This window comes from Oncorhynchus nerka, linkage group LG24 (genome assembly GCF_034236695.1).
Source record: "Oncorhynchus nerka isolate Pitt River linkage group LG24, Oner_Uvic_2.0, whole genome shotgun sequence".
NCBI classification, from domain to species: Eukaryota; Metazoa; Chordata; class Actinopteri; order Salmoniformes; family Salmonidae; genus Oncorhynchus; species Oncorhynchus nerka.
In genome coordinates this window covers 33,582,924-33,608,375 of record NC_088419.1, presented here as the reverse complement: position 1 = coordinate 33,608,375, position 25,452 = coordinate 33,582,924, and the positions used below count along the sequence as shown (strand labels likewise).

Genomic DNA, 25,452 nt, shown 5'->3' with positions numbered 1-25,452 from the left:
ATCTGTACTGTTGTACTATTTTGTAAACTAAATACATTTACTGTACATTGACAATTCTTAAGCGTACATTTTTACTCTTATTTTTTGGAAGATACTTGGTTATTTGCCATGAAAACAATAAAAATAAAAAGGTCAAAAAATAGAGAGAACTGTTAAAAAAAAGAAAAAAAAAGAGTAATGAGTTGAGTAGAATCCAATGACATTATTTGCTTATTCTAACATGTTATTTTTAGAAAACCTTCGACATCACTGACGTGTGTTTTGTATTGCGTGTATGTTTCATGTTGTTGGTGGTGACTGACGTATTGAAAATGTCCATCCTCTGGTGTCTCAACACTGCCACTGTGTGGTGATTTCTGAAATGCAGAGCTTATTGATAAGAAATGTTTTTGTTGTTGTTGCTAATTTGTTAACTCTTACATTGCCCACAATTGAACACTTTGTTGGAAGCATTTCAATTTGGACATGTCCATATACACTCAGAAGCCAGCTCATTAGGTACACCACCCCGGTCACAGAAATGGTTTGCTCCTACAGACATATAGCTTAAAGCAGGCAGACAGGCATCGAGGCATTCGGTTACCTTTCGATTGAGCATCATTGGTAAGGCAAGAACTGGTAAAACATATTACTGTATAATTGAACGTGCTGAATAGCCAACTGTGCCAGTTCTATGATATATTTCTATAGGCAATACTCTGTACATTACATCATCCGAAAACCCTTGGTTTCGATCACAAGCACCCCAAAGTCGATATTCATATATTTAATATTTCCCTGTTGTTTAAGGGAAATGACTCTTCAGGTCCAAAATCACAATAACACCATTATATATATGTAGGTAAAAATAGTGAACATATTTAACACTGTGGTGTTATTGTGTCACTCAGCACACCAACAGTGTCATCACAGGTTATGTGCAGGAGGTTGTAAGTGGAGCCTGGTTGAACCGCTACCTTCTTGGCACTTAATGTAACTCTGGGACCATATTCAAAAATAGTCTCAGAGTAGGAGGGTAGATCTAGGATACCGTCCCCTCTATCCAAATAAACTTCTTCATTTTGATCTAATGGCAAAACTAATCCTATATCAGCTCTCCTACTCTGAAAGTATGTGTGTATACAGGCCCTGAAAAGACTGCAGTTGTATGAGCAATATGGTACTGTAATAGCTCTACTTTGCCAGATTGGCTAGGCAAAAACTTCACCATATTTGTTGAAAAGTCCCCACTCACGTCCTCAGTCTCCACCAATTACCAGTCAAACACATTTCCCAGTTCCTGCAAGAGGCAGGACTTCCTCCCCCAGCACACCTCAACTACACTCACCTGCACCATAATCAGTGTGGCTACCTTGTACTGGAAGTTCGTGTTTCTGTTGTGCTAGTAATTTATTGTCCTTACCTTTCGAAGTTCGTTATAATCCAAGGACGCGTTATTGACTAAGTGTTTGAATCGTGTCCAAATGTTGTAATTTTTGTTAGTGATGTTTGCCATGTATTTGACCACTGCTTTTATTAGCTTGCCTAAGCTCAATCATGTAATTACAGTCCTTTGTGTAGTTATGACTCCCATGTGTCAAACTAATTTATTCCTTGTTTAATAGAAAACATCTACATCCGTAACCATCACATGGCATTTGCAGCCTATAAAAGACTAACAAACCTGTTCTAAATAAAAAAAGGTCAAAAGACTACCTTCTTGTGTTCATGCAGACATACCCATTGCGTTGCCTCCCATCCATGCTACCCATTTTTCAAATATTGGTTTACCCCCCATCCCCCCATCTAAACCAATCAGATGCAGAGTTGATAGAATCTGTGGCTAACCGCAGCTGCTAATGGTTAAGGTTAGCATTTGGGGTTGGATAATCTGATCCTAGATCTATGACTAGGGGCAACTTCTACCTTAAACGTCTCCCATATACAGTTGAAGTCGGAAGTTTACATACACTTTAGGTTGGAGTCATTAAAACTAGTTTTTCAACCACTCCACACATTTCTTGTTAACAAACTAGTTTTGGCAAGTTGGTTAGGTCACAAGTAATTTTTCCAACAATTGTTTACAGACAGATTATTTCACTGTATTACAAATCCAGTGGGTCAGAAGATGGCTGTGCCTTTAAAAAGCTTGGAAATGTTCAGAAAATGATGTCATGGCTTTAGAATCTTCTGATAGGATAATTAACATAATTTGAGTCAATTGGAGGTGTACCTGTGGATGTATTAAGGCCAACCTCTAAAACTCTTTACTTGACATTATGGGAAAATCAAAAGAAAATCATCCAAGACCTCAGAAAAGGAATTGTGGACCTGCACAAGTCTGGTTCATCCTTGGGAGCAATTTCCAAACGCCTGAAGATACCACGTTCATCTGTACAAACAATAGTACGCAAGTATAAACACCATGGGACCACGCAGCAGTCATACCGCTCATGAAGGAGACATGTTCCCGTCTCCTAGAGATGAACGTACTTTGGTTCGAGAAGTGCAAATCAATCCCAGAACTGCAAAGGACCTTGTGAAGATGCTGGAGGAAACAGGTACAAATGTATCTATATCCACAGTAAAACGAGTCCTATATCGAAATAACCTGGAAGATCTTTCAGCAAGGAAGAAGTCACTGATCCAAAACCTCCATAAAAAAGCCAGACTACAGTTTGCAACTGCACATGGGGACAAAGACAGTACTTTTTGGAGAAATGTCCTCTGGTCTGATGAAACAAAAACAGAACAGTTAGCCCATAATGACCATCGTTATGTTTAGAGGAAAAAGGGGGAGGCTTGCAAGCCGAAGAACACCATCCCAAACGTGAAGCATGGGGGTGGCAGCGCTTTGCTGCAGGAGGGACTGGTGCACTTCACAAAATAGATGGCATCAAGATGGAAAATTATGTGGATATATTGAAGAAACATCAAGACATCAGTCAGGTTAGAAGTTAGAACTTGGTTTCAAATGAGTCTTCCAAATGGACAATGACCCCAAGCATACTTCCAAAGTTGTGGCAAAATGGCCTAAGGACAACAAAGTCAAGGTATTGGAGTGGCCATCACAAAGCCCTGACCTCAATCCTAAAGAAAATTTGTGGGCAGACCTGAAAAAGCATGTGCGAGGAAGGAGGCCTACGAACCTGACTCAGTTACACCATCTCTGTCAGGGGGAAATGGGCCAAAATTCACCAAACTTATTGTGGGAAGCTTGTGGATGGCTACCCGAAACATTTGACCCAAGTTAAACAATTTGAAGCCAATAACACAAAATACTACTTGAGTATGTAAACATCTGACCCACTGGGAATGTGATGAAAGAAATAAAAGCTGAAATAAATCACTACTATTCTGACATTTCACATTCTTAAAATAACGTGGTGATCCTGGCTGACCTAAAACTGGGAATTTTTACAAGGATTAAATGTCAGGAATTGTGAAAAACGGAGCTTAAATATATTTGGCTAAGGTGTATGTAAACGTCCGACGTCAACTGTACCCTAATACATTAGGTCCCATTTCTATACCACCACCAATTATGGCTGGGGAGAAGCAAAAGTAGTATTGTGGAATGTTGTTCCCCTTGCAACACATCTCACCAAACCATTAAAGACTTTGATGTACATTTTATCTTCCTTGTTTATTATCTCCGTTTTTGTATAAATATGTCCATATTGACCATTTATACAACATACACATTTTGTTCAATAGCATACATCAGGAAAAAGGTTACAAACAGTAATCTCACATTTCAAGTTGGAACTTTTCATTTCCCCATATTGATCTTTACTTGGTTCTTCTTTGATAAATGTAAGTCCAAAGCTAATTTAGCTAATTTGTTATAAAAATCTATAGAAATTGATCTATGCTGCACTCACATCATTTTAACAAGTAATAAAGTAGCAAGGCCTAGAGTCAATCAAATCAGCCATAACCGGCAAACTGCATAGCATATCGTTGTTTTTGTTTAGGTGGTGTCACAGTGTAACAGTGTTGGAGGTGTCAAATCCGTGGCCACACCCATCCCACAGAGTTAGAAGTTCAGAATGAGAAAGTGTAGGCTATATAGAAATAATGAGTCAAATTGAAAATCATTCAACAAAATAATGATTTAATTCAGCCTAATCAAGGTGTAGATTACAACACACAAACCCGTGGAAAAATGTGCACTACGGCTGCATGGGATTACTACAAATGCGACAAGGAGTATCCAAAAGCAATGTCCACGATCTGTATAATGCTTTGACAGCACCAACACAGTTACACATCCAACTTCGCCTAAACAAAAACAATTAAGGCGGCCCTGATTAAATCTAGCCCTAAGTAGTTGAAATTTATTCTGGATTTTACAGAGTAGTATACTAATTGTGTTCTGTCCTGAAAGATAATATTTATATATTCACTTTGTATGTTGTCTACCTCACTTGCTTTGGCAATGTTAACACATGTTTCCCATGCCAATAAAGCCCTTGAATTGAATTGAATTGATAAACAATATACACAGAGTATACAATACATTAAGAACAACTGCTCTTTACATGAGACTGACCAGGTGAAAGCTATGATCTCTTATTGATGTTAGGATGTTAGGATTTTCACCCCTTATTGAAGTTCAGATTTTCAAGCCTTGAGACAAGGATTAAGTGCCTTTGAACAGTGTATGGTAGGTGCCAGGCACACCGGTTTGCATCGAGAACTGCAAAGCTGCTGGGTTTTTCACACTCAACAGTTTCCCGTGTGTATGAAGAATGGTCCACCACCTAAAAGACATCCAGCCAAGTTGACAACTGTGGGTAGTATGAGTCAACATTGACACCTTGTAGAGTCCATGTCCCCGTCAAATTGAGGCTGTTCTGAAGGCAAGAGGGGGACTCAATATTAGGTGTTCTTAATGTTTTGTGCATTCAATGTATATTCACAATATACTATATAATAAATTATCATATACGTATCTCGAAGATCAGACTGACGCACACAAAATTAAATTAAGGCTGCTCGGTCTCCCTACAGGAGAGCATGACCATGTCGGCTCCGTAGGAACCTAGACACATTTGACAAAGTCATTGATATGACAGAGATCCAATAGCATGGATGGGATTACAGTAAACCAGTGGATCAAAACAAACAGATTGGAACCACAATTCATAAAATAAAATATCTTCCTTCTCAGCACTAAAGGAAATGTTTGTGCTTGCGAGCCTGTCTTAAAGTCCTGTTCCAGTCTTTTCACCTCATTGAACACCTGATTTACTTAGGCACATCTCAAGGTGATCCAGGTACGATTATGACGTGACACAAGTGGGATGGGGGGGGTCTTTCCTCTTCGTTCTCTATTGCTCCTTAATTGTTTCTCAAGCGGGGGGGGTGCAATGACATCAGACCACCTCCTTGAATGGCCTACTCCTTGAAGTTTACAGTTGTCTAAAATACATTTTGCTCACAACATTTTTACGCTTAAGTGGGTGTACATTACTTGGGCTATTGCTTCTCAACAGGAAAAGTTCAAATATCACTGGAAGGACATCTTTATAATATTTATGGTTGTGAAATAAATTATTGTAGTGATAGTGACTGAAGTGGTAATGGTAGTGACTGGTTATAGTTGAAAAGCCGGTAGATGGAACGACTGATTGGACAGCCTGAACAAGTTGGTTTGGATGGATCAAGAGTTACTATTACTGTTGGTGGGTTATTAAATGCCAATTTGACATTTTTGAATTGCTATAGTTTAAACAAATTCTGAAAATGTCAGTTTTAATGTTGTTTGTAGCTGAAATGGTTAAAGAGCAGTAGCATTTACAATGTCTACCACTGTGTTCTTATGGTTGGCATTGAATCCATGCATTTATGCACATTTTTAGCAAAGTGAAATAGTTTATAAAACCTGAATGGTTTTAAAGTTGGTCTTGTAGCATAATTGGCCAAGGACCATTTTGAATAGCGAACACTATATTCCTATGGTTCTCATTGAAACCCATGTTGAATGTATGCTCATTTTAAATGGTTATAGGTCAAAAAGTATAAATAGTATAACAAATCTGAATGCAAGCAATGTATGTTGGGTCAGTCTAAACATCAGTTGGTTTGGTGTTGATAGTTTAAAAACAGCGAAAGCGATGAGTCTAGAATATTGACGCCTCAACCATCTTTTTGCCATTGAAATGCATTGTAGATCATTTTAAATATTGTTGTAGTTCAAAAGTATAAAATGCTATAAAAAAGATCCTCAAACAAGGTCGTTTGAGTTAGTCTGCACATTTGGAAGTTGGTTTAGTGTTAATAGATTAAATCATTTAAGCACTATATTGAGGGGAATAAATAGAATAACTTGAAAAGGAACATTTACTGAAGTAAACCTGGTGTGCTTGCTAATATTGAATACTTATGGTTGTGAAATAGTTGTATTAATGGCAGTAGTAGGGTTTTAGTAACAATTAGTAATTTAGTAATAGGCTGTGTTAGTTATAGTGACTTATTTTGGGGTGGTTTATAGGTGTGGAGTTATTATAGTGTATTATATAGTGTTATTATAGTGTATTATAGTGAGCTAGTATTGTAGGCTAGAGTGAGTTCCATGTCAACATAAGCCCTAAGGTGTTAAGCTCTTCAAAATGGTTTTGTTTGAACATTCTGAAAATTGTGGTAGTGATTTCAGTTAAGAATGTTGAAGCCCACATTCAACCATTGAAATGGATGGGGGATACAACAAGCTTTATAGTTTATGAGGTAGGAATGGTAGCAAAAAGCTCTGTTGAAGCCATTTAAGCCATATGTCAACATTGGGGTGGTGGTTGTAGCTGAAACAGATCAAGAGCAGTGGTGAATCAACATGTTGCCTTTGAAGCAAATTTTAAAAAATGGTTATAGTTTAAAAAGTAGAAAAAGCATAAAATAAAATAGACAAGCAATCTACGTTGAGTCAGCATGTACAAGTCAAGGTTGGTTTGGTGTTTGTAGCTTTAACGGTTTAAGAGCAATTGCGAATCAAAATACTTCCCAGGGGTGGGCAGGCATGGAGATGGGTGGGCATGAGGATAGGGACAAGCAAGGGGTTTTGGGTATTCGGCTTCACTTTGTATAACATTTATGCTTTAAAATAAAAAAACGTCCCATTCAAGCCTATGGAGCTTTTACGCACATGTAAAACAGTTATAGTTCAAAAATAATAAATGGTATAAAAACAACAACATTTACAAGCAACCTATTCCAGACCAGTCTGCACGTTTTAAAGTTATAATAGCATTTCTAGTTTAAGTGGTGGAAGACTAGTTAGGACCGGAATTCCGTTGAAATGCATTGGGATTTATGCAAATACGATTGTAGTGTGAAAAATATTCGTAGTATTAAAACGTATACTTTCTTTTCAAGCAACCTGAGCAGTGGCTGTCTGGACTTTTTAAAATTTGTTTTAGGTTACAGGTTACAGCGGAATAATAAGTATGAACAGTTCCTAAAGTTGTTTTGCTTTAAGCAAGCACACTTAAGGAATCCAGAGTTGTCTTGCCTTCTGCAAGCACACTAATATTAAGAATATGTAAGACATCTTGTAGTCTTGCTCTCAGCAAGTACATTCATTTGTAACTACCAAAATAATGGAAACACTTGAGTAAATGAGGGATACAAAGTATATTGAAAGCAAGTGTTTCCACACAGGCGTGGTTCCTGAGTTAATTCAATAATTAACATCCCATCCTGTTTAGGGTCATGTATAAAAATACTGGGTAGGCCATTATTTTGGCTACCCTGGCTATGGCCCCATAGGATGACAATGCCCCCATCCACAGGGCACGAGTGGTCACTGAATGGTTTGATGAGCATAACATTGATCTAAACCATATGCCATGGCCATCTCAGTCACCAGATCTCAACCCAATTGAACACTTATGGGATATTCTGTAGTGGCACCTGAGAGCGTTTTCCACCACCAATAAAACACCAAATGATGGAGTTACAGACACGTGAAGAATCTATGCCAGGGCTCTCCAACCCTGTTCCCATAGAGCTACCTTCCTGTTGTAACTAACCTGATTCAGTTTATTATCCAGCTAATTACTAGAAATAGGTGTGCTAGATTAGGGTTGGTGAGAACCTACAGGACGGTAGCTCTCCAGGAACATGTGTGGAGAACCCTGATCTATGCCAAGATGCATTGAAGCTTTTCTGACATTTTGGACCCCATACAGTGGGGTCCAAAATGATTGACACCCTTGAAAAATATAAGCAAAAATTACAACAAAAATAAAGAGCTCTATTTTCATGCATTTCCAAAAGTGTAAGTGCCTGGAGTTCCCTAAATGGCATTGGCATTTGGATTGAAACCGGTGCTATGGTCAGATTACATTTAAAAAGATAACTTAAACACTTTTTCTGATCATCTGTATAATAGAACACAAAAATGGAGCATACAATGTAGCTCAGTAATTTAATTATTTATTTGATCGTCATTTTCTTCTCATCTTTATCAAGGGTGTCAATTTCGGACCCCACTGTATATATCTATATATATATATCTATATCTATATTACATACAACATCTTGTTCTTCACTACTAGGGGCTGGGCATTATTGCGAGGAGGCTTTGGTGGGGATGGCAGACGCACAATGTTGTTGGAAGTTGGCCGAAACTTCAGAGTCGCACCCCAGTCCTTGATTGCCTCCCCTCTTGACGCAGTCTCCCTCTACGATCCAGGTGTTGGCCTCGTTTCCCAGGAGCATGCAGGGTTTCCCACAGTCGGCCAGAGCTGCGGCGGGGAGCTGTCCCCCGACCGCGCTGGTCCTCTCAAAGGCCCGCTCCTGGAGAACACTTGTGAGATGACTCAGTAGGTCGTCAAAGAACTCCGGGACTCCCTCATAACCTGAATAATAGAAAAGTTTTTTTAAAGATGGGCAGCAGATTTACATGTTTCATAAAAGGGCACCCAAGATGAATACAAATACAGGCATTCACAAAATACATCACAACAACAAACGTAACAATGTAGAAAGGTAACTGTACATGAAGAATGTGACTTGCTTCAAGCTCTATAAAAGTATTTCTGTGGTAGTTGAAGACGTTTTAAAACCTATTACTTAAGTGAAGCAGTGAAATGTAGTCGAAGTTAAATATATAAAAGATCTGGTCTGATTACTTTGATAGTCTACTACATCAACCCTTATTACTTTGGAGTTTGGTAGTAGTAGACAACTCAACCAGACATAAATCAAAACAAGATTTTGAAATGACATCTGTGCCCAGTGGGAAGTTGCCCAGAAGTGCTAGTAGCAGTACATTGCAGTAATAATAAATGTTTTAGATAGGTAGGCCATGGTTTAGCTATTGTTGTTCGACTAGTGAGTGTTGGATTTGTTATATTGGGTTAGTTTAGTGTATTGGATTGAGCTGTGCACAATGAGATTGAGGCTGTAACCTCATAAATAGCTTGGATTTTTTTACATTTTAAATTGCATATTCAACAACTTACAAAATAATTGAAGCTAAAGATGGGATTTTATTTTAGGAATAAGACCTGTTTTTCTTTAAGCCATGAGGTGGCTGGAATCAGCTACATTTATGCCTATACTAGACTATGGTGATATTTTATATAGGAATGCTTCCTCAGTGTTTGAGATCAATTGACACCCTTTACCATGGAGCATTGAGATTTCTTTAAAACTGCAAAACCCTTACACACTACTGCACTTTATATACCAGGGTTGGCTGGCCTTCTCTAGTCACTCCTAGGCTCAGTCACTGGTATACTTTTATATTTACATTTAACATTTACATTTAAGTCATTTAGCAGACGCTCTTATCCAGAGCGACTTACAAATTGGTGCGTTCACCTTAAGACATCCAGTGGAACAGCCACTTTACAATAGTGCATCTAAATCTTTTAAGGGGGGAGGGTGAGAAGGATTACTTTATCCTATCCTAGGTATTCCTGAAAGAGGTGGGGTTTCAGGTGTCTCCGGAAGGTGGTGATTGACTCCGCTGTCCTGGCGTCGTGAGGGAGTTTGTTCCACCATTGGGGGGCCAGAGCAGCGAACAGTTTTGACTGGGCTGCGCGGGAACTGTACTTCCTCAGTGGTAGGGAGGCGAGCAGGCCAGAGGTGGATGAACGCAGTGCCCTTGTTTGGGTGTAGGGCCTGATCAGAGCCTGGAGGTACTGAGGTTTCACAGCTCCGTAGGCAAGCACCATGGTCTTGTTCTTCAACTGGAAGCCAGTGGAGAGAGCGGAGGAGCGGGGTGACGTGAGAGAAATTTTTATTTTTAACTACCATTTTATTTGTCCAGTTTAATTATTCAGAAATGTGCTGGGTACGCTCTTCGTTTGCAGGACTTTATCCTGCTAACTGTTCCAACGGGCTTTTATGTACTCTGTTCCATCGGCTTGGAACGCCTTACAAAATAGTTAAACTGGAAGAACTTGTCCCGGTTGGTGTTTTTAAATCATTGATGAAGGATTTTGAGGCTGATTCCTTGACCCGTCAATGTTTTTAATTTGCTGTTTCAGGATTTCGTTATACTCCTGTGATTTATGGTTTTTACTAGATTACTTTTTCAATGTTGTCTGTCTAATTGTGTAATGACTTGGTGCTGCCTATCTTTGCCAGAACACTCTTGAAAAAGAGATCTCAAATCTTAAATGAGCCCTTCCTGGTTAAGGTTAAATAAACTAATAAGTCGTGCTTCCCCAGTGCTATAATTTGATTGGTAGAATATTTCTGTTCTGATTTGAAAAGCAGAGAAGATTTCATACACTCTAGGATTTTGTCCAAGTTGTTGGGAAAGTGGTACAAATGTCAGTTGTTTGTAAAAGTTTAGATAAAAAGGTAGTTTGTGGTTACTAGAAGAAGTGTATCGTTTGATTGGTAGAAGATAATTATATTCCAATTTCAGATTTGAATAGCAGAGACTTTGACCAAGATTACATACGCTCAAAGTTTGTCTAATTTGCTGGAAAAGTGGTCAAAATGTCAGTTGGTTCAAAAGGTTGAGAAAGTTGATGCCGATACATTTAAACGAATGGCATGCCAAAGGGTGAAATTGTCATATGGTGCAACCGTCCGACTTTGAATTTGAACGGGTTGCAAAATTGGTATAAAAAGGGTTGCAAAATTGGTATAAGAAAGCGGTGAATATTTAACTTCGGCATACCCTTGTAAATGTATGTGATGATATAATAAAATAGAGCTAAGAAGGAATAATTATCTTTTAAATACTTCCACACATTTGAAAAACACTATCATCATATGGTGCAACCAACATTAAAAAGGCTATTTTTCACTACAAATACATTTTTCCTCCATGTGTCATGATACAACAAAGTCTATACTGTAGTGGACCCTCCAACTCAGAAAGATAATCACATTTCCCACAAATCTATCCTCTGTCATGATGGGATCACATTCAATGTTATATGGTACAACAACTGAATAAACATACAAGCTTTTCAAAAAAACTTTGCATCCTGACCAGAGCTCTAAATTGTAATGTGTAAAAAAAAAAAAATTAGGAGCACAATAAAATTTAGGGGCGCTAGAAAATACAATTTTCCTCTAAAATATAGCCCATGAGCATATTCGAGTTACTGTACTCTGAAGCACATGTTGTGCCCTAGAAACCCTGTAAAAACATGCGTTAAAAAAAAAGTTTAAATAACTGTCATTGAAATGACAAAGTCATTTGTGGAATATTAGGCTGCTAGTGTAACGGATGTGAAACGGCTATAGCTTAGTTAGCGGTGGAATAGTGCGCGCTAAATAGCATTTCAATCGGTGACGTCACTTGCTCTGAGACCTTTAAGTAGTAGTTCCCCTTGCTCTGCAAGGGCCGCGGCTTTTGTGGAACGATGGGTAACTGAGAGGGTCCCTGTTCGCGCCCGGGTATGGGCGAGGGAACGGTCTAAAGTTATACTGTTACACTACATAGGATAGCATACTGCATAGGATAGCATTAGCCTTCAGCCGACCAGAAGAGCCATGTGGCTGGATCAACCGCTTAGGCGAAGCAAACGCAAGCTAAACTAGGCAAAGGGGATAGCCAGCAGTATTACCGTGTGGCAGGTAGAAACGCATTGTTAGCTTGCTTTGCAGTGAGCCAGCCGAGATGGCTAGCCCATAATGCAAGGCTTGGGCTGAGTCACACTAGCTAGCTAACCGGAGGGGTGACCAAGAGGTAGAATACATTTCTACACCAGCAATACCACAATACCGTGAGGCAGGTAGGATTGCATGGTTAGCTTGCCTTGTCGCAAGCTAGCAGAGCTAGCTTAAATGAAAACTTCACACAAAAAAACATTTTAGTCTATTGTTGATATAGTCCCACATTTGTTGCATGTCAGAAATCAGGTTCAACTTTCAAAATACTGAAATCTGGCCCGTATGATGCATTTTCGCAATCAGATGATGATGCATTTTGATGATGCATGTTAGTTACCATGTACCTGCCAAACAAATACTTAGCATGTGGTTATATACAGCATAACTTAAGATCTGCTTAATGACTTCACAATAGCTTTCAAAGCCTGCCCTCTGGAATTAAAGGGGCAATCAGAGATTGGTGAAAAAACATATATGAGTTTGATCTCATGAATGAGCAATCATTGCATCCACAGCTCAGTCTATGAATCTGAGTGGTTGTGTTTCTCTAGCTGCAGACAAGCTGTCTACCACCAGAGAAAGTGGCGAGGGGTATGCTTTTTTGTTGTTGTTTGAATCCAAGTGTTCCTTTAAAACCTTGTGTCATACAATTTCAGCTTCTATTATCCATTACCAAATGCTTCCAGTTAGAGCAATACTGCCCCCCACTAAAGACACAATTATTTGAATGTTTTTTTGTGTACATTTTTTTTTTAATGGGAAATTAATTTTAAGAAGTTCCCAAAAAAACAGTGAGAACCACAATGTCTGCTTGCAAGATATCATTAATTTGCATTTCTCAATGTGAATGCATCTGAAATGGTCAGTAAATTATGAAAATATATTTTTAGAGACATTTACAGGAAAGTATAAATATAGCAAATTATAGTAGGACATTTTCACAGGACTAAACATGGGGATCTTGTTTAATAAAGAAATAAACTAATTATATTTTAAACAATCTTTAGTTCAAACACTAAACATACATTTGAATGTTATTTCATTACCTTATTTTTTTCGCTCTTGAAAAACATTTGTCAAATCCCTGGTAGAAAATATTTATTCTAAGTTGTTGGGAAAGTGGTAAAAGTAGGTGTATATTTTTTTACAGTGACTAGAAATGTGGAAGTCATGGGAGTTTAACAATGGGAGTTTAATAGCTTCAATATTATCCAAATAGTATGCAAACACACTGGTCCTGACCAGTCCACACGTTTTAAAGTTTAAATGCCGTTTCTAGCTTAAGCTGTGTAAGAGAATAACTACATGTATAATAAGTCAGTGTGGCTGCTGTCACAAGACGTTAACAAAAAAACTAAGATGTTTAAGGTTTGGCATATGAAAGTTGAACTTTTCAGTTGATTAATTCTCTTCATTTAAAAATGGTAGAACTTAACTTTAATGGACAACAACCGCTTCATACGCCATCTGATTTTTGAACACCATAGCTGCAGCTTGAAGTAGGTCCATTGAATGACACCACCGCCACTGCACCCTGTGGAAATATGAGAATGGCACGTACCTGGAAATGCGTTGATGTCAATGACTGCATGCTGCCCTGTCTGGTTGCTGATGATTATGTCGACGCCAAACAGGGACACATCCAGTTCCCGCCGCAGACACCTGGAGATCTCCCTGATGACGTCGTCGATAGGCACCCTGGACACCCCCTCCACATTGTCCCTCTACACACCATCCAGACAAATAGAAAGATGGACGTAAAGACAGACATAGTAAAGAGGGAAAGTTGACAAGATCAATTCTGGTTATGCTGTTAGTACCAACACAAATTGCAAGGCTACACTAGAGGAAGAGCGAGAGGTGGACAGACGGTCAGGTCTGTGAATGCCGTTGTACCAATTAAGAGACACTTGAAAAAAAAATGAATATATAGCAAGGCCCTGACAAAGCAAGAACAAAACTATTTAAAAAATATTGCCCATATTTTGTCAATCAAAATGGCTGTGCACATTTTCAGAATAGGTTTTGGTCTGAGCTTTCACTTACAGAATTCAGGTCGGAAGCACACTCTGGCTTGGACACATCGTGACTGTGGAAAAAAATGGGTTTTCTCTCTGGAAAACAGAAACCAGGCAGTTGACTAGGTTTGTAAAGAACAGACACTAATGAAGTCACAGAACAGCCACATTAAATTAAAGTTGCTACATGTAACATTTTAGCCACACATGGCTTAGTTCTGCTTTTTACCTGATCATAATCCCCAAAATATCAGTTGCAAGAACGGGAAGTAGTTTTGTATTGCTAACGTTTTTGCTATCGTCATCCTCGTAAATGAGAACCAACTGTAATTCAGTAAGTTGCGTATACACACACACACACACACCAGATGTATCGTCTAGTTGCCAAATTGTTAATTTGCAGTAAAAATGCTAATTGCCGTGTCACACTGTATTCTAAAAAGTATGTTTAAACTCCTGTGGATGTATATTCCTTTGATTCTACTGGTATGCAATTGAAAGTTGAGGCGAGTTGCAGGTGGAAATGTTACATTTACATTTAAGTCATTTAGCAGACGCTCTTATCCAGAGCGACTTACAAATTGGTGCATTCACCTTATGACATCCAGTGGAACAGCCACTTTACAATAGTGCATCTAAATCTTTTAAGGGAGGGGAGGGGTGAGAAGGATTACTTTATCCTATCCTAGGTATTCCTTAAAGAGGTGGGGTTTCAGGTGTCTCCAGAAGGTGGTGATTGACTCCGCTGTCCTGGCGTCGTGAGGGAGTTTGTTCCACCATTGGGGGGCCAGAGCAGCGAACAGTTTTGACTGGGCTGAGCGGGAACTGTACTTCCTCAGTGGTAGGGAGGCGAGCAGGCCAGAGGTGGATGAACGCAGTGCCCTTGTTTGGGTGTAGGGCCTGATCAGAGCCTGGAGGTACATTACAGTTTCCCAATGTGGACATTGCTAAAAGTACACATTTTACCTCTAATGCCAATTTCTGATAGAGTAGAAAATAAAAAATGTCTACTAAAATGACTAGCTCTCTCAATTAAAAATACAATGTCCTGTCAGTCTTCAAGGCTTGAAGACCAACACACCTGAGTCAACTACTCAAGAGCTATTGGTGGTCCACTAAAGTTTCAGTTCATTTCAAACTTCCATAAGGAAGCGGTTTTCAAATCTCTCCTTAGGGACCCCCCAGACAAGTCTCAATTTTGTTACAGCCCTGAACTAATTCAGGTAACTGATTTACCAAATCAAGGTCCTGATAATTAGTTAACAAGTTGAATCAGGTGTGCTAGCCCTTTAAATAGTTCAAATACATGGAATGGCTGGGGGTCCCCGAGGAGAGATTTGAAAACCCCTGCCATAGGCTGTTGTTGTAAACTGCCAAAAAAAAATAAAAAAAGAGGGATATTAACTCTTTAAGCAGAAGGATGTTTTTTGTGTGTCAGTTTAGCATTAGCACAGCAGGGGGCAGAAATGACCATGCAGATTCAACTAAAAGTCTGATCCACTCTGATGACTGTACTCCTGTGAGTGACTCACATGCTGATGAATACCTTGCTCAGTGAGCCGGGGAAATTGAACCTATACACAAACACGGGATGGGCACGAACATTGACACAAAGCAGGGAATTGTTTGGGAATGCATCAGCGGTGCTTTGCGTCAAACGGAGCAACTCGGAAATCCCATTAACGGTCATTTAACTTGGCATGTGGCACCATGCCGTGCTTAAACAGAGGACATGTTTATAAACGGTGGTAAATCAAGTGTCTTTATAAGGTAATGTGCCAGTTTACAGCGGTCTCTAAGAAACGGGGCAATTCTGAAGTGGCACCTACTCCCTATATAGTGCACTGACTCTGGTTAAAAGTAATGCATGAGAATAGGGTGCTATTTCAGATGCAAACTTCGATAAGCTGGTGAGGGGACTTTTAGCGTCCACTTCAACTCGGACACCATCTGTGCTTTTAACACTTCTCTATTCAAAAACGCACAATTGAAACCTACTCTATACTCCGACATTTGAAATGGGACACGCTCAAGTTGGGTTAGAATAGGGCAGGGTTGGGCTAAATGGATCTGTTATGAGTTCAGGTAAGGTGGCTTGAGTAGACTCAGTATCTGGCTTGGGCAGTCTATATACAGTCTACTGGGGTATTTCAAAACAGCGACACTATGATTCCAATAACGTAAAACAAACAAAAAACGTTTCTTAAGTATAACTATAAAAAATCTAAGATGTGTCAAATAAATTATATGCAGCTCAGGGCTCCAGCTATGCATTTAGTTAGCTAACTTGCAAGCCTAGTGGCTCGATGTCAAGCTCAGCAGAGGTATTCAATCCCCTTCTGGATCAAGATCCCTGTTGCCTAAATTGTTTTGTGGTTTCTGTTGTTGAAATAGCGCCCCTTGTGTGCACATTTAGTAATACCGTATACCCCAGAAACGGTATGAAAATCTGGGTACCGCCCAACCCTATGGCCTAATACAGAAAAAATAGCCCTAACTCCTACGTACTTCATGTCGATTTGAAAAGATTGAATAGGTATAAGAAACATGGGAATAGGGTGAAATGTTCATGTTTACTTCAATACCATTTTAGTGTATAGGAGGCAGGGTCTGTGTGTTGTAAGCTGTTAGGAATGAGTACATCTTGAAGCTGGGAATTGGGCATATCTGACCTGCAGGTCCAGAAGGGAAGTTTCTGATAGAAGGCCTCTCCACCACATAGTAGGCCTCTCCCACCACATACACCTTGTAGAGTACAGCATCGTGGTTAATGAAGTTCTGGATCACACACGGGGGCTTAACATCCTTCAGGTCCTCCTCACTGAAGATGATGGCCATCTATTGGGGGGGGAATAACATGCAAGACTCGTGCATCTGTTCATTCAACATCATCTATCCTCCCTTGTTATCCCTCTGTCAGTTCAGTGATGGGTAGAATCTACTGTCTGACCTCATTCAGCTGTACTCATATTGTATTTGTCTTCTCTGAAATACATTGATTTTGATTGAGCCATATCTGGAGTACCAGGTGAGTGAGATTAGCACTTTTGGGACTATTCCATTAGTTTATTGCACCAGCCAAGTTAAATGATTTGAAAGATCCTCAAAACCAAATATAATAAACATTTTTGTGCAATAACTACAAATGTTCTGCCATGTTCTCAATAAAATGATCAGCGCCGCAATGTTTCCCCACCAGATAGAGGACACTAATACCCCATATATGATTTTGTTTTGAGATTTCCTCTTTGGTAGAAATCTACACAAAAAAGGTGTGGACAATCCAATGTCTAGTGATTCTTTTACAATCCACACATATTCTGAACCACTATTATATTACAAGCAGTTTAACAGAAGCCTGTCAACCCAACCTATTTTTATGACCAAGGCGAGTCTGAGTACACAATGACAAAAGCACATGACTACCTCATTGTAGGCTTACTCAGACCCAACTCGTAATGCCATCACTCATTAGTGACATTATGGTCTTGAATTTCCCTTTAGGTCAATATTGCTAAAAGCTTTCACAAGAGTAGGTAGTGATTGTGAGGGGAGTTAACATAAGGACAGGATGAAGTCAGGGTTGGGGCAAATTTAATTTCAATTAAGTCAATGCAGGCATAAATGGGATATTGTAATATAAAATCAAATAACTTACCTCATGGGAGTTGGAGTTTGGAGTTTTACAAACTGTGGAGGTGAAAAGATTAGGATGTCATTCTATTCAGTCAAGCAAAGAAAATTAAGCTAGACTTTAATTTTTTTAGAAGAGACCCTGTAGAAGTCTCCAGAAATGTTCTGGTAACCAAACATGTAGAGAATGTGATCTTACGTACTGAAAGGGAAGGTAATGCCATGTTTCTGGATGTGTTTGAGAGTGTCGGTTCCACACTCACTCCTTAGAACCATGAAGGGAGGAGAGCAGATCCTTTCATCTAGAGGAAAGAGGGAGATCTTGTTATTCTATCCTTGCCATCACTATACCGTTTACTATAATCATGCGTATTTGTATAAATTCCTTAATAATGTAAGTACGTAGAAAAGGAAGGAGATTTTTATTTTTTTAAGTGTTTGTGTGTAAATACGACTACATACCCGAGCGTCATAAAATCATAAACTTAGGGGGAGTGAAACTAAGTTGAAAATAAGTCTTAAAATCAGTTCGAGAAGATGCAACAATCCTTTGCTGTGCTATGCGTTTAACCATGTGCTTGTCTGTTGGAGTAGAGACTGCGTGAAAACAATTACTTTAAATCACACTAAAAAGGTCAACTGCTACAGCTCTCTCCAATATCTCATCTTCCTTCCAAGGTCTCAAGGGAGCCGTTCAGCTGTGATGGCTTCGAGTCCCGCCGTCTTTGGTGCAGCTGTTTCTAGCAGAGCACGCAAAAGGTCTGCTTTGCAACATTTTCAATCTTTCTTTGTGGTTTGTCTCCACCAACCCTTTCATTCTCAGTTGAGGTTGTAATCTCTCCTCTCCCTCCATACCTTTCTCCCCACAACTATTTTCCTTTATCTCTTTCTCTCGCCCTCTCATCCTCTGGGCGTCATCTAGGCATCCAGTGGTATGTTTATATTTGCTCACTGTGACCCTCGGCCTCCGTTTCAGTATGTGTTTTTATAAGCCAGGGACAGACAGTGGGGCACCTCTTAGCAAGGACGCCATGACTACAAGCCTTGTCACCCAGCCATACAAAGACCCCAAGACATACGAGGGCCTTGGGGCATAGAGCCTTCACAAACACAAGCCTCATTCACATTACCTATGAGCACTCCGATCATTGCGCCGGATGTCATGCCTTTCAAATGGGGACATCCACAAAGGATTGGAAAAGCAACGCCCCCTTGCGGTTGAAGGCTCCTTTGCGAGACAGACGCCACATACTTTGACATTTTTCTAACTTTGCATCATCTTCAGTCCAGCCAGAGTCTGACGAAGAACAGGAAGTTACCAAACCACAGGATTAAAATATGGTTTTCGGTGATGGCTTTATGGGATAGCTAGCAACTTGCAAACAATTAACCATTCCTATAAGTGAGTACAATTTTAAATCATAACGTTAATTACACATTGGCTGTCGTGCCAATTATATGACTAGCCTCGTGTAAGTTTGTGCAGGTAATGACTATTTTTAATTGGAGGTTGCTAGCTACAATGGCATCTTCAACCTAGTTAGCTAGCAGTACAAGCTAGCTTGACTTGCTATAAAGTTCGAGAAACAAGTTTTTTAAAAACAAAACAAAAAAAAAACGTTTTATGTTCACTGGAAACAATATATTTATCATGTCTTGATTGAAAAGGTCATATTTTGCAATCTCCCCAAATAAATGCAAATCTCTGACGAGAGACCGGCTCTCCTTCATCCTGCGTTACAAACATTACACTTATCCGTAAAGATTACGTACGGCTTAATTAAATATGTCATGATGGAAACGGGGCAACAGATGCAACACTATGCAGACAGACACAGAAAGATTGCACTCTCACTCGTTGAGATAGATATCTAGCTGTGTCTTGCTAGCCGTCACTCAAAAGGCAAGGGGCTGAAGCACATTGGCTAAAACTCAAATTGTTAGGGGACTGTACCATGTGGAATAAATGTAGGGGAAATGGTGCCACACAGCTTCCAGAAAACAGTTACTTTCAAACTAGGGATTCTTGGCTAACTGAGGTAGCTAAAACAGTCAATTCTGCTCGTAGATCATACTAGTCGCCAAAGTACCGGAGAATGTCTTTAAGGGGTTCATGTAAGAGGATAGTCTTCCATCCTCACAATCCACAAGGTTCCCAATTAAATCGACCATTGCAGGATTAAGTGCTCCATCTTGAAAACTTGACTGCTGACATTTTGGCACAACAGTGGACATATTCTTTGCACACTTCAAGTATTTAATTGAGCCTGCCCGGAGTATCATTGGCGGGTTTAACAACCAAATATCCTTCAAGTCCACTTGACATGTAAAGCCTGACTCCGGATTGAATAAATAACCTCTACTACCCATTTTAGAAATATAAGGCAACATTTATATGATCCCCTTTCAAATAGCCCCTTATTTACATGTATACCCATTATACATATAACTGGCAAATTGGGAAGCGTGGGGTGTGTTAAATCATGGGGCTGTTTGCATTTCAAATTAGGGAAGTGTTACACAATGGAAGTGTTAATTAATGTACCTGCAAAAAAAGCAGATAACCATTCACACAGACCCAAAACCTGGTCTGTGAAAATGCAGGAATCATGACTAGGTATTGGTGGGTTTTAATTGAACATGTTTTATACCTCCTAATAAAGAGCTCTATTTGTGTCTCATATGACCACATCACCCAGTTCCAATCCAAATGCCAAATCCGTTCAGCAAACTCCAGGCATTCACATTTGTCGGTTGCTCTCATAGGCTTTTTTTCTGGCAACCCTTCCAAATAGTGTATTGGCATGGAGGTGGAGTGTAATTGTAGATTTGGAGACCTGAAGATGAGGCCAAGTTCTGAAATTCTCCAACTTTGGCTCCTGGATTTTTCTTTGCTTCCCAAACAATCTTCCTCACTGTGCGTGCGGACAAGATACACTTGCGTCCAATGCCAGGTAATTTTACCATTGATCCAGTGGTTTTAAACCTCTTAAATATTGCGCTAATACTGGTAAGTGTTATTTTATTTGGCAATTTTTGGGTACCCATTGCTTGATTTATAAAGGACAACAACCATGACACTTTTCGTTTGTGAGTTCTTTGCCTTTTCCCCAATGTGATGGATGACCAAAAGGATTTTACTTAAGTGTTACCTAATATTTATAGCCCAGTGAAACAAGAAACCATGGAATACCACAATACAGTTCCTTAAAATGAGAATACTTCAAATAGCATTTGTATGCAAATGTAATTGTTTGATTTTATTTATAAGAATGTTATAATTTTGACACCGACATGTAACTGCCAAACTAAAGGAAACACTTGAGTAAATTAGGGGTACAAAGTAAATTGAATCTATGCCAAGGCACATTGACGCTGTTCTGGCAACTCGTGGTGAACCAACACCCTATTAAGATATTATGTTGGTGTTTACTTTATTTTGACAGTTACCTGAATCTTTAAGAGAATAAAGGTATTACTTATTAAACATGTTGTTTTACTAGAGTACCTGTTGTTTTTCATGTCTGTCTAATTGTGAAATGAAAAAAATATATAGATGATTAAAATGAGCATACAATATAGCTCAGTATTTCTACAGTCTTTTTTGCTCATATTTATCATCAAGTTTGACAATAATTTTGGAGGGGACATATACAAAAAAAAGCTGGTATGGTAAAATAGTCAGATTGTTCAAAGTGATGAGATATTAGCTTCAGATTGAGCTTTTTTTCTGAACCTGGAAATACGTACAAGCATTTCAGAGTGGCAGCTTGCCATCTCGCTGTACCTCTGAAATACCCCCAGAGTTGCACATTTTTGTTCCAGCCCATCACAAGCACACATTTTTCAACTACTACTCGACTATTCATCAAGCTCTTACCTGTACCAGGTGTGTTAATACTGGGCAATGATAGTTGAGACGGTTAATATCACAAAACAAGGGCAGGGATTCAATGCTATAACCTACTCTTAAAAGTTCATTTTACAGTTCAGCTAGTATGCGCGGTCTCCATAAACGTCAAGGAAAATGCCTTTAAAAAAGGTGCATTGTCAGTTGTATAGTGACCTTCGATTGCACGCCTTAGATTGAATCCCGGCCAAGATCAAGGACTTAGCCAGCTAACAGTTCTGCCCTAAAAAGCAAAAGACCAGTAACTGTACATTATTGAGATGCTTTATCAAGTGGACAAGTGTTGGAGAATGAGGGAGTTCGGTAAATGGAGAAAGTTTGTGAAACCAAGGAAAAAAGCAGCCATCCAGAAGGCGATGTCAGTACATGTGCATCAAAGCTGGGACTGAGAAACAGCTTCTATCTCAAGGCCATCCCTGTTAAACAGCCACCGGCTTCTGCCCAGTACCCTTCCCTGAACTTAGTCACTGTCTAGCCAGCTACCACCCAGTTACTCTACTATGCACCTTAGAGACTGTTGCCCTATATACATAGTCATGGAACACTGGTTCCTTGAATAATGTTTACATACTGTTTAACCCACTTCATAAGTATATACACTGTATTCTAGTCAAGGCCTCTCATTTAAATATTGCTGTACATATACTATTCTTCAGATAGATAATATGGATATATGACATCTACATATTCCATACACAACACACACACAACCAGTCAAAGGTTTGGACACACTCATTCTAGGGTTTCTGTATTTTTACTATTTTCTACATTGAGGAATAATAGTGAACAAAACAAAACTATGAAATAACACATATGGAATCATGCAGTAACCCCTGCAAAGTGTTAAACAAATGTAAATACATTTAATATTCTTCAAAGTAGCCACCCTTTGCCAAGAGTGTGCAAAGATGTCATCAAGGCACTCTCAACCAGCTCCATGAGTTATTCACCTGGAATGCATTTGAATTAACAGGTGTGCCTTGTTAAACGTTAATTAGTGCAATTTCTTTCCTTCTTAATGCATTTGAACCAATCAGTTGTGTTGTGACAAGGGTGTTACACAAAAGATAGCCCAATTAGGTAAAAAGACCAAGTCCATATAATGGCAATAACAGCTCAAATAAGCAAAAAGAAACGACATTCCATCATTACTTTTGACATGGTCAGTCAACACGGAAAATTTCAAGAACTTTGAAAGTTTCTTCAACTGCAGTTGCAAAAACCATTAAGCGCTATGATGAAACTGGCTCTCACGAGGACCGCCACAGGAAAGGAAGAGCCAGAGTTACCTCTGCTGCAGAGGATAAGTTCATTAGAGTTAACTGCGCTTCAGAGTTCAAGTAACAGACACTTCTCAACATCAACTGCTCAGAGGAAACTGCATGAGTCAGGCCTTCATGGTCGAATTGCAGCAAAGAAACCACTACTAAAAAGGACACCATTAAGAAGAGACTTGGTTGGGCCATGAAACACGAGCAATGGACATTAGACCTGTGGAAATCTGTCCCAAACATTTAATATAGTAATGGTTTCAAAACATCTCATGTCACTGATGCATAGTGAAAGTTTTTTATGAAGACATTGTCTGAATAGTTTTTTGGGCTTTTCCCCCCAGCACTGTCCCAGTCATATTCACGGAAGCAGGAAGAATTAAGTCCTCCACAATAGTATGGGGGCTTGACTGTCCTAGCCACTCGGTAGCTCACCATAGAAGATGCTTCTAGCCCCTTAATATGAATGGTTTGATGAGTCCAAATTTAGATTTTTGGTTTCAACCACTGTATTTTTGAAACTGAGAGTAGATGGTGACACTGTCAATAATTTATTTAGAATTCAAGATACACTTTACCAGCATGGCTACCACAGCATTCTGCAGCGATACGCCTCCAACCGGTTTGCGCCTAGTGGGACTATCATTAGATTTTCAGCAAGACAATGATTCAAAACACACCTCCAGGCTATGTAAGGGCTATTTGACCAAGGATAGTGATGGAGTGCTGCATCAGATGACCTGGCCTACACAACCACCCGACCTCAACCCAATTGAGATGGTTTGGGAGGAGTTGGACCGCAGAGTGAAGGAACAGCAGCCAACAAGTACTCAGCATGTGGGAACTACTTCAAGGCTGTTGGAAAAACATTCCTCATGAATCTGGTTGAGAGGATGCCAAGAGTGTGCAAAGCTGTCATCAAGGCAAAGGGTGGATACTTTGAAGAATCTCAAATATATTTAGATTTGTTGAAACACTTTTTTGGTTACTACATGTTTCCATATGTGTTATTTCAGTTAATGTCTTCACTATTATTTTACAATGTAGAAAATAGTAAAAATAAAGAAAAAACCTTGAATGAGTAGGTGTCCAAACTTGATTGGTACTGTACATACAGTGCATTTGGAAAGTATTCCGTTGCCTTGACTTTGTTACGTTACAGCCTTATTCTAAAATTGATTAAATTGTCCCTCAATCTACACACAATACCCCATAAAAAAAAATGCTACATAAGTATTCAGACCCTTACTCAGTACTTTGTTGAAGCACCTTTGGCAGAGATTACAGCCTTGAGTGTTCTAGGGTATGACGCTACAAGCTTGGCACACCTGTATTTGGGGATTTTCTCCCGTACTTCTCCTCAGATCCTCTCAAGCTCTGTCAGGTTGGATTGGGAGCGTCGCTGCACAGCCATTTTCAGGTCTCTTCAGAGATGTTTGATCAGGTTCAAGTCCAGGCTCTGGCTGGGCCCCTCAAAGAAATTCAGAGACTTGTCCCGAAACCACTCCTTGGCTCTGTGCTTAGGGTCGTTGTTCTGTTGGAAGGTGAACCTTCACCCCAGTGAGGTCCTGACCGCTCTGGAGCAGGTTTTCATCAAGGATCTCTGTATTTTGCTTTGTTCATCTTTCCCTCGATCCTGACTAGTCTCCCAGTCCCTGACACTGAAAAACAACCCCACAGCATGATGCTGCCATCCACTACCATGTTTCACCGTAGGGGTGGTGCCAGGTTTCCTCCAGACGTGATGCTTGGCATTCAGGCCAAAGAGTTCAATCTTAATTTCATCAGACCAGATAATCTTGTGTTTCTCATGTTTTTTGGTACCCTTCCCCAGATCTGTGCCTCGTCACAATCATGTCTCGGATCTCTACGGACAACTCATTCGACCTCATAGCTTGGTTTTTGCTCTGACATGCACCGTCAACTGTGGGACCTTACATAGACAGGTGTGTGCCTTTCCAAATCAATTGAAATTTGCCATAGGTGGAATCCAATCAAGTTGTAGAAGCATCAAAGATGACAGGATGCACCAGAGCTCAATTTCAAGTCTCATTGTAAAGGGTCAGAATACTTATGTGAATAAGGCATCTTATTTTTTATAAATCTGAAAATGTTTCTCAGAACCTGTTTTCGCTTTGACATTATGGGGTATTGTTTGTAGACTGATGAGGAAGGCTGTAACGTAACAAAATGGGAAGGGGTTTGAATACTTTGACATTGCTCATCCTAATATTTCAGTATTTCTTAATTCCATTATTTTACTTTATAAAATTTGTGTATGGTTGCGTGTTAGATATTACTGCACTGTTGGAGCTAGGATCGCAAGCATTTCGCTACACTCACAATAACATCTGCTAAATGTGTTTGCGACCAATGAAAAGTGATTTAACGGCACCCACATCAGTTATTGCTTTTTTACTTGGTTTCACCAAGTTAAGGGCTGCAGTTACTGACAGCTACAAACAAGTAGTCACTGGAAATCTTTTATTTTTTAGATACAGACGTGTGTGTATATGTCTGTGTGTGTGTGGGGGGGGTTGGTTATTCCAGCCCA

At 39.5% G+C, this 25,452-nt stretch overlaps 1 protein-coding gene across 4 annotated transcripts in view; it reads right to left on the bottom strand.

The window, feature by feature from the left end:
* Positions 1-4,079: 4,079 nt before the first annotated feature.
* The window catches only part of itpk1a (inositol-tetrakisphosphate 1-kinase a), a 65,079-nt gene continuing 43,706 nt past the window's right edge, over positions 4,080-25,452 (bottom strand). For all 4 annotated transcript variants that reach the window (XM_029631612.2, XM_029631610.2, XM_029631614.2 and 1 more), the window contains 6 exons: positions 17,921-18,019; positions 17,743-17,774; positions 16,757-16,922; positions 14,113-14,180; positions 13,628-13,790; positions 4,080-8,840 (listed from right to left, as the gene is read on the bottom strand). In XM_029631612.2, coding sequence (XP_029487472.1) covers positions 8,548-8,840; positions 13,628-13,790; positions 14,113-14,180; positions 16,757-16,922; positions 17,743-17,774; positions 17,921-18,019 — 821 coding nt within the window. In that variant the 3' untranslated portion in view covers positions 4,080-8,547. The remainder of the gene's footprint in view (positions 8,841-13,627; positions 13,791-14,112; positions 14,181-16,756; positions 16,923-17,742; positions 17,775-17,920; positions 18,020-25,452) is intronic.